This window comes from Lasioglossum baleicum, unplaced genomic scaffold, assembly GCF_051020765.1.
Source record: "Lasioglossum baleicum unplaced genomic scaffold, iyLasBale1 scaffold0056, whole genome shotgun sequence".
Taxonomy (NCBI): Eukaryota; Metazoa; Arthropoda; class Insecta; order Hymenoptera; family Halictidae; genus Lasioglossum; species Lasioglossum baleicum.
Window position 1 is genome coordinate 240,533 of NW_027469116.1, and position 10,586 is coordinate 251,118.

Below are 10,586 nucleotides of genomic sequence, written 5' to 3' on the forward strand. Positions count from 1 at the left end.
TCAGCTCGCACCGACCCACAGTGCGCCGGAATGCCTGTTTCTTGGACAAAATTCTATAACTTTTGTTCTGTTCATGATAGAGACATGAAACAAAGTGGGTTTTTTTATTTATATTGAGAGCAATCACAATATGATATTATTATAAATATAGTATTTATTTAAACATTAAAAAACGATATTTACAAACAAAATTTTGTTTTATTGGTGGTTTTCAGTAGATATATGAATTCGCAGTTCAGTTCTTCCGAAACTGAAACGTCGTTTTAAATTAAATTTTTTTCATAAATAGCAAATGATCGGAATTGTGGAAGAAATACTAAAAGTTGCATTATACAACTTCTTTATGTGGACCTATATTGAAAATTTAACAAATACGCTTTGTAGATCTGTGTTAATTGAACAACAAACGTCTACTATTTGATCTTCCTAAAATTCGCGAAAAAATGTATATATAAACACTGTATATTATTGATATATATTTGTACATATATTCGTGCCAGTATGTGCAAGTCTATAACCTACCATCGCCCTGTCATTCAGTACTGTGTGAGTATAGATTATAGATAAGGGACTTCAGGTTTAGGTTCAAAACTCGTGATACTTGCTCTTTAGATAATATTGTAATCTTTGTAAATGTTTGAGTGATTTTCATCTCGAAGTCTTTTCTGAATTTGCAAAAGTTGAAGTGGGTATTTAAATTCTGTGCTGAATTTACACAATAATCAGTATTATTTATGCTTGTAGAAGGTTGTATGAAAACGCAAAAGGATATATTTAAATAATACCTTGCACAATTTTATGATTTGTGGAAGTATACTGATAGTGCAAACGATGATGCTTATACATATATATATGTGTATATATATATATATATAAATATGAAGGTAATTAATGAAAAGTGACACATATTATACATGTATTAAATCATAAATAAATTTTCCTTTATTTCTCTCTCTCTCTCTCTCTCTCTCTCTCACTCTTATGTTGTGTTTAAGATAATTCGTCATACCAGGGAGCTGGTCATACTAACCGTTGTTATAATAGTAAGATAGAATAAATAGATGAATAATAGTGATGATGATGCTAATGATAACGATAACAAAAATAACAATATTAACAATAATAGCAATATTAACAATAACAACAATATTAACAATAATAGCAATATTGACAATAACAACAATATTAACAGTAACAATAACAATAATAATAATAACGATATATACGAATAATAATAATAACAAAATCAAAACAAAGCAATTACATTACGATCGACAAAACGGAATATTTAATAATAATACACCAACATTCTCACAAATACGAAAAGCAGTCATACTTATTACAACTTAATTCTTTGCAAGTACAATAATTTTTTTTTTTTTTTTTTTTTTTAACGCGGGAAGGTGGAAAAACCTTGAAAAGGCACGAGGCAGGGTCCGCACTGCCAAGTAGTGTGGGATTTTCAGCCACTAAAAAACCACCACCCGTTCTCCCGCTGGTTTTCCGCGACACTTCCGGTTGGAGCCGTTTGGTTCTCACTTCAATATTGTCGCTACGCCGAAGTCGGCGCGCCTCCTCGTCTCTGTTCTACTGGCGAATAACAACAACATTAATAATAATAACAACAACAATAATAGTAAGAATACTCTGATAACAATAACAATATAATTGATAAAAGTGATACATGCCTTTGCAGTACAATCTATGATTTCTGGTTGGCAGATACAAAACATAGTTGCTCCACTTTCTCCGATAATAGAGACGTCCTTCTCTCTGTAACTATATTGCCCGCTAGTGAAAATAGTCGCTCGCTATATGCCTGTGATGCGGGAATGCCAAATAAATTTCTAGCAACTACTGCTAACTCGGGAAAGCGTGTGGAATTTTGTCTCCACCACTCTAATATACAGGATTCCTGTGCAATCAGTTTTTCCGTCAAGTATGTCTCTATTTGGTGTTGCAAAATATTAATCGGTTGGCCTTCGTTCCGAGCAACATTTTTGAAGAAACTAAAAAGGCTTTGTGATGATTGTATTGATGATGCTTCTGCAAAAAAATATTATAAAATACGTACATAGTATTATATATTAAATACAATCTCGCTCAATTTTGTGATTCTTTTACACTCACCAACGTTTTCATCTGCAACGCCTGCATTATTTGTTATAGAAGATTTGCTATATTTGTTTGCAAATTTCTCTAAAATATCCTTTGCCTGTTCTTTCCTCTCAATTGGCAACAAGCGATTCTTTATTCGTGGATCCAAAATCATGCTCACTAGTAAGCTGTCCGTACTAGTTGCAAAATAAAATCTGCTGCCTAATTCAATTATAAAATTATTTTTTAATACTGAGATCTCGCTTGGATTGTCGTTCTCAAGCATGTTCATCAGAGTATCCCGAATTCCGTAGACTGTGGGAATGTATCGCGGGAGAGTAGGCGTATTTTCCACAGTCATGATTTCCGTGGCTTCCTTAAATAATTTCAGACACGTTGAATATTCTTCTATTTCGGCCCACTCGCGGCTTGTGATTGCGTCGGGCATCCGCGGTTCGCACAGTACGGTATGCAACGCTCGACGCACGTTCATTAATCTGTTCAACATATCGTACTGCGAGTTCCACCTCGTTTCACAGTCGATGATTAATTTCAACGGTGTCCTTCCCGGATACTGCGCCAACTGTTCACGTTTCAGTTTTTGATTGGCCGCCGACGACCGATGAAAATATCTAACTATCCTTCTACATTTTGTTAATAAAGTCACTAATTCTGAGCACGGCTTAATAGCATCCTTGATAACCAACTGAAAAAAAGTATTAAATTTAGCCGTTAAAACATATTGTTCATTGAGATAATGTCTACTTCGTTAAATAATTGTTATTAACATGTTTTTACTTGTAATGTATGAGCGAAACATGGAATTCGCTCCCATGTACGATTCAATCGTATAGCTTTCACTATATTTGCAGCGTTATCAGTTACAAAAAATATATTGAATTCTTCATTATGCAGGTTCCATTCTCTCAGTGTATTCTTTAAAAATGAATGAATGTGTTCACCGGTGTGGGATTCCGTGACGTTGCTGATTTTCAGTGTCAAGTTTTGTATAACGAAATTGCTGTTCATATAGTGAACCGTTACGGACAGGTAATTTTCATTAGACCTTGACGTCCATCCATCCGTCGTGAAAGCAAAAGATTCCGTCTAAAAATTGAGAAGATTAATTAAAGATTACAAAAAACATATACACACTTCACTATTATAATTCAATAAAAATATTCTGACTTACAGTTTCGATATCTTTTTCTAGTATCGTCGCAATCCTTTTCTTCTCGTTCTCATATATGGTAGGTATAATGGTATCCGAGAAAGTGATACGACTAGGTAAATTGTACCGCGGCTCTAACAGTTTAATTAAATTTTTGAATCCGCTATCATTGACAATGCAGAACGGCTGACAATCACGTATGATCATCAAGGCAATGGCTGTAGTAATTGCTTTCGCCCTTGTAGAATTGCTATCCAGCATGACTAGGTTTTCATCCACATTTGTGACATCGCGTCTGGTGGGGACTTCTTGCTGCTGTACCGCGACATATACTTCACGATGCTGGCATTCTACATGCCGTTTTAGCGATGTTGTGCTAGCCCGCTTGCATTTAAATACCTTTTGACAAAGCTTGCACACACTTTCGTCCTGATTTATTTTGGTGAACCATTTCCAAACTGTACTTTTCCTTTGAACGCTGTTCACCGCCACATTTGCACTAGACGCAACTGCACCTATGTCTGCGTTGTCCACTTCCATCGCACTGTTTCCACTCGCGCTATCCATTTTGTAGAATTTCAAAAAAGACACAATTAATGATGCACTGCTCGTGATTCGGAATGACTGCACTCTGTGATCGTCAGCGAAAGACTGGCTCTTCGTTCGTTATTTCGACCATTCCTTCTTAAAAGTATGATACAATGTTGCACCGGCGTCGCCGAGTCGGCGATCATCGTCGAACTTCGATCGAGACGATCGCCAAGATAACATTGTATCGTACTCGAAGAGTTTAGTCATCACGAGCCGTACATCGTTAATTGACTTTTTTTTTAATTATACAAAATGGATAGCGCGAGTACAAACAGTGCCATAGAAGTGGACAACACAGAGATAGTTGCAGTTGCGTCTAGTGCAAATGCTGTGGCGGTGGACAGTGTTCGAAAGAGAAGAATGCATAGTTTGGAAATGAGTTACCAAAATAAATAGGGACGAAAGAGTGTGCATCGTGATGTATATTTCGCGGACTGGGAGGAAGAAGTTCACACCAGACGTAATGTCACAAATATATGTAGAGGAAAACTAGGCATGCTGGAAAGCAATTCTGCAAGGGCGAAAAAAACTACTACATCCATTGCTGAGATGATAATAGCTGATTGTCAATCGTTCTGTATGGTCAATGATAGTGGATTCAAAAATTTAATTCGAATGTTAAAGCCGCGGTACAATTTACCCAGTCGTACCACTCTCTCGGATATCGTTGCGACGATAATAGAAAAAGATATCCAAACTGTAAGTCAGAATATTTTTATTGAATTATAATAGTGAAGTGTGTATATGTTTTTTGTAATCTTCAATTAATCTTCTCAATTTTTTTGACGGAAACTTTTGCTTTCACGACGGATGGATGGACTTCAAGATCAAATGAAAATTACCTATCCGTCACGGTACACTATATGAACAGCAACTTCGCTATACAAAACTTCACACTAAAAATAAGCAACGTCACCGAATCATACAGCGGTGAACATATTAATTCATTTTTGAAGAATACAATTAGACAATGGAACCTGCTTAACGAAGAATTTAATATATTTTTTGTAACGGACAATGCTGCAATTATAGTAAAAGCTGTACGATTGAGTCGTATATGGGAGCGAATTCCATGGTTCGCTCATAATAATTTACAAGTAAAAATATGTTAATAACAATTATTTAACGAAGTGGACATTATCTCAATGAACAATATGTTTTAACGGCTAAATTTTATACTTTTTTTCAGTTGGTTATCAAAGATGCTATTAAGCCGTGCACGGAATTAGTGGCTTTATTGACAAAATGTCGAAGAATAGTTCAATATTTTCATCGGTCTTCCGCGGCCAATGAAAAACTCAAATGTGAATAGTTGGCGCAATATGCGGGAAGGACACCGTTAAAATTAATAATTGACGAACAGGTTAATCAACGTGCGTCGAGCGTTGCACACTGTACGGTGCGAACCGCGGATGCCCGACCCGATCACAATCCGCGAGTGGGCCGAAATAGAAGAATATGGAAAAAAATTGCTTCTTGCCAACGGAGAGGAAAGAAGAGGCAAAGGACATTTTACAGAAATTTTCGAACATATATAGCAAATCTTCTGTACCAAATGATGCAAGCGTTGCAGATGAAAACGTTGGATAGTCTAAAAGAATCACAAAATTGAACGAGATTGTATTTAATATATAATAGTATGTACATATTTTATAATATTTTTTTGCAGAAGCATTATTATCAGCATCATCACAAAGCCTTTTTAGTTTCTTCAAAAATGTTGCTCGGAACGAAGGCCAACCAATTAATATTTTGCAACACCAAATAGACACATACTTAACGGAAAAATTGATTGCACCGGAATCAATAGTTGCTAGAAATTTATTTGGCATTCCCGCATCACAGGCATATAGCGAGCGACTATTTTCACTAGCGGGCAATATAGTTACAGAGAGAAGGACGTCTCTATTATCGGAGAAAGTGGAGCAACTATGTTTTGTATCTGCCAACCAGAAATCATAGATTGTACTGCAAAGGCATGTATCACTTTTATCAATTATATTGTTATTGTTATCAGAGTATTCTTACTATTATTGTTGTTGTTATTATTATTAATGTTGTTGTTATTCGCCAGTAGAACAGAGACGAGTAGGCGCCGACTTCAGCGTAGCGATAATATTGAAGTGAGAACCAAACGGCTCCAACCGGAAGTATCGCGGAAAACCAGCGGAAGAACGGGTGGTGGTTTTTTAGTGGCTGAAAATCCCACACTACCTCGTGCCTTTTCAAGGTTTTTCCACCTCCCCGCGTAAAAAAAAGAAAAAAATATCATATTTGCACAGAATTAAGTTGTAATAAGTATGACTGCTTTTCGTATTTGTGAGAATGTTGATGTATTATTATAAAAGAATGTTGATATTACATTAATTACACATACGATTAAATAAATAAAAATTAATGTCCTAATAATAATTAATAACACTGTCCAACACCAAATTTGTTCCACAATTACGCTTATTCCGAATCTGTCCTTAATTTTTTTCCTAGACGCACAGTTTTTGAGGAACATGACTTTGACAAAACATTTTTCAACTTCGAACAAATATTCTGATATTATTATAAAAGATATTGAATTGTACTTTACAGCAAAAGATTCTGTAGACTTTCCCGAATACATTGATATCCAATATTAATACATTATGATTGTTTAAACATGTTTAGACAAGCATTAAAGACGGAGAGACACCACTTTTGCACAAATTTTTGAGGATATTTTTCAATTTATCTCAAAAAATAGGGGTCCAGCGGAAAATCGAACGATACCACGCGATAGAGAAGACTTTTATCTTGAGAAACCGCCCTATGAAGTTTGCAATGTCGACGTTTTTTTTCGAACCAGAAAGCAAGAAAATTTCGTCAAAATCGGTCGACGTTGCAATGAGCTACAAACGTTTAAAAAAGGTAAAAATGGCAGATTTCACGATTTTCAGCCTACATCTAAGAATTCTTACATCTTTCAATGCCTGTCGTTTTTTCTTGCATCAACCGATTTTGACGAAATTTTCAGAACATGTTCAATTGACACAGATCTACAAAACGTATTTTTTAAATTTTCAATACAGGCCCAAATAAAGAAGTTGTATAATGCAACTTTTAGTATTTGTTCTACAATTCCGATCAGTAGCTATTTATGAAAAAAATTTGTTCTCAATCAGAATTTAATACGAAGTTTCAGTTTCGGAAGAACTGAACTGCGAATTCATATATCTACTGAAAACCACCAATAAAACAAAATTTTGTTTATAAATATCGTTTTTTAATGTTTAAATAAATACTATATTTATAATAATATCATATTGTGATTGCTCTCAATATAAATAAAAAAACCCACTTTGTTTCATGTCTCTATCATAAACAGAACAAAAGTTATTGAATTTTGTCCAAGAAACAGGCATTCCGGCGCACTGTGGATCGGTGCGAGCCGAGGTAAGCTCGACTGGATTGATCGAGCCGGTCGAGTACTCGCATCGATGCAAGTAACTCGCACCGATGCGAGCCGATGACGTCGGCGCGAGTAGCTCGCTTCGATGCGGGTAGCTTGCATCGATGCGAGCTACTCGCATCGTGCGAGCCGCTCGCTTCGTGCGAGTACTCGACTCGACTCGACCAATCGAGTCTCGACTCGACTCGACCAGTCGAGTTCGAGCTTAGCTCGGCTCGCCTGCAGCCCTACAGCTTATACCCCCCGAGCGTTACCGACCACTGCCGGTGGTGGTCGGTAAGTTATCCTCCGCCGAGGTCGACGCGCGTTACCGATGCACACGTAAAAAATTTTTTGCGAATTTTCGCGAATTTTTCGCGCGGTAAACTTTCGTCTCCGCGTCCTCCGTCCGACGAGACTACTCTCGCCCGCACCCGTCGACCCGTTCTCGAGCTATACGGCGGCAAAGAAATCGCAAAATTTCACTAATTTGACGTCACCGAAAAAGTTACGGCCAACTGGGAATTAAAGGTATATCGCCTTTCCGAATTTTCCGGGAGCCCGTCGTGTCTTCATCCCCGCTCGGCGCGGCTCGGCTCGGCTCGAGGTCGAGGTCGTCGGTAGCGACGATGGTGGCGGGGAGGTGCGCAATTGGTCTGTCATCGCCATCCTCCCCCCAACCCCCCTCCCTTTACAATTAATGGAAAATGTAAACCCAAACGTAGAGTCGGATTCGTAACCTCGAAGTTACAACTCGATTCGCTCAACTATCAAGCGAGAGTAAACGCGGCGACTGTGGCGGCACTCGCCATCGATGCGAAGTCAGCGTCGCGAAGTTGGCGTTAAATCCGAACGTTTGAATCAGTTATTTTCTTTCGGGGCCTTTTCAGCCCTGAACCGTGGAAGCGCCGAAATTCGGGTTTCATTTTTAACGCGGCAGCTTATACCCCCCGAGCGTTACCGACCACTGCCGGTGGTGGTCGGTAAGTTATCCTCTGCCGAGGTCGACGCGCGTTACCGATGCACACGTAAAAAATTTTTTGCGAATTTTCGCGAATTTTTCGCGCGGTAAACTTTCGCCTCCGCGTCCTCCGTCCGACGAGACTACTCTCGCCCGCACCCGTCGACCCGTTCTCGAGCTATACGGCGACAAAGAAATCGCAAAATTTCACTAATTTGACGTCACCGAAAAAGTTACGGCCAACTGGGAATTAAAGGTATATCGCCTTTCGGAATTTTCCGGGAGCCCGTCGGGCCTTCGGCCCCGCTCGGCTCGGCTCGGCTCGAGGTCAAGGTCGTCGGTAGCGACGATGGTGGCGGGGAGGTGCGCAATTGGTCTGTCATCGCCATCCTCCCCCCAACCCCCCTCCCTTTAAAATTAATGGAAAATGTAAACCTAAACGTAGAGTCGGATTCGTAAGCTCAAAGTTACAAGTCGATTCGCTCAACTATCAAGCGAGAGTAAACGCGGCGACTGTGGCGGCACTCGCCATCGATGCGAAGTCAGCGTGGCGAAGTTGGCGTTAATTTCGAACGTTTGAATCAGTTATTTTCTTTCGGGCCCTTTTCAGCCCTGAACCGTGGAAGCGCCGAAATTCGGGTTTCATTTTTAAGGCGGCAGCTTATACCCCCCGAGTGTTACCGACCACTGCCGGTGGTTGTCGGTAAGTTATCCTCCGCCGAGGTCGACGCGCGTTACCGATGCACACGTAAAAAATTTTTCGAGAATCTTACGCGATTTTTTCGCGCGATTAACCTTCGTCTCCGCGTCCTCCGTCCGACGAGCCTACTCTCGCCCGCACCCGTCGACCGGTTCTCGAGCTATACGGCGACAAAAAAACTTTGATTTTTCACTAATTTGACGTCATCGAAAAAGTTACGGCCAACTGGGAATTAAAGGTATATCACCTTCACGAATTTTCCGGGAGCCCATCGGGCCTTCGGCCCCGCTCGGCTCGGCTCGGTTCGGCTCGAGGTCGAGGTCGTCGGTAGCGACGATAGTGGCGGGGAGGCGCGCGATTGGTCTGTCATTGCCAACCAACCCACCACCCCTCCGTCCCTTTAAAATTAATGGAAAAGGTAAACCTAAACGTAGAGTCGGATTCGTAACCTCGAAGTTACAAGTCGATTCGCTCAACTCTCAGGGGAGAGTAAACGCGGCGACTGTAGCGGCACTCGCCACCGATGCGAAGTCAGCGTCGCGAAGTTGGCGTTCCATTCGAACGTTTGAGTCAGTTATTTTCTTTCGGGCCCTTTTCAGTCCTGAACATTGGAAGCGCCGAAATTCGGGTTTCATTTTTAACGCGGCAGCTTATATCCCCCGAGCGTTACCGACCACTGCCGGTGGGTGTCGGTAAGTTATCCTCCGCCGAGGTCGACGCGCGTTACCGATGCACACGTAAAAAATTTTTCGAGAATCTTACGCGATTTTTTCGCGCGATTAACCTTCGTCTCCGCGTCCTCCGTCCGACGAGCCTACTCTCGCCCGCACCCGTCGACCGGTTCTCGAGCTATACGGCGACAAAGAAATCGCAAAATTTCACTAATTTGACGTCATCGAAGAAGTTACGGCCAACTGGGAATTAAAGGTATATCGCCTTCACGAATTTTCCGGGAGCCCGTCGGGCCATCGGCCCCGCTCGGCTCGGCTCGGCTCGAAGTCTAGGTCGTCGGTAGCGACGATGGTGGCGGGGAGGCGCGCGATTGGTCTGTCATTGCGAACCACCCCACCACCCCTCCGTCCCTTTAAAATTAATGGAAAAAGTAAACCTAAACGTAGAGTCGGATTCGTAACCTCGAAGTTACAAGTCGATTCGCTCAACTCTCAGGGGAGAGTAAACGCGGCGACTGTGGCGGCACTCGCCATCGATGCGAAGACAGCGTCGCGAAGTTGGCGTTAAATTCGAACGTTTGAATCAGTTATTTTCTTTCGGGCCCTTTTCAGCCCTGAACCGTGGAAGCGCCGAAATTCGGGTTTCATTTTTAACGCGGCAGCTTATACCCCCCGAGCGTTACCGACCACTGCCGGTGGTGGTCGGTAAGTTATCCTCCGCCGAGGTCGACGCGCGTTACCGATGCACACATAAAAAATTTTTTGCGAATTTTCGCGAATTTTTCGCGCGGTAAACTTTCGTCTCCGCGTCCTCCGTCCGACGAGCCTACTCTCGCCCGCACCCGTCGACCCGTTCTCGAGCTATACGGCGACAAAGAAATCGCAAAATTTCACTAATTTGACGTCACCGAAAAAGTTACGGCCAACTGGGAATTAAAGGTATATCGCCTTTCGGAATTTTCCGGGAGCCCGTC

General features: G+C 41.0%; 1 protein-coding gene across 1 annotated transcript; it reads right to left on the minus strand.

Moving 5' to 3' along the window:
* Positions 1–1,025: 1,025 nt before the first annotated feature.
* LOC143219630 (zinc finger BED domain-containing protein 4-like) lies at positions 1,026–4,904 on the minus strand. Its single transcript, XM_076445531.1, has 7 exons — positions 3,290–4,904; positions 2,896–3,204; positions 2,362–2,803; positions 2,131–2,319; positions 1,909–1,915; positions 1,540–1,647; positions 1,026–1,083 (listed from the first exon to the last, which is right to left on the minus strand). Exons 1-7 carry the CDS (start codon positions 3,833–3,835, stop codon positions 1,026–1,028), a joined length of 1,659 nt encoding a protein of 552 aa, XP_076301646.1. The 5' UTR covers positions 3,836–4,904.
* Positions 4,905–10,586: the final 5,682 nt, after the last annotated feature.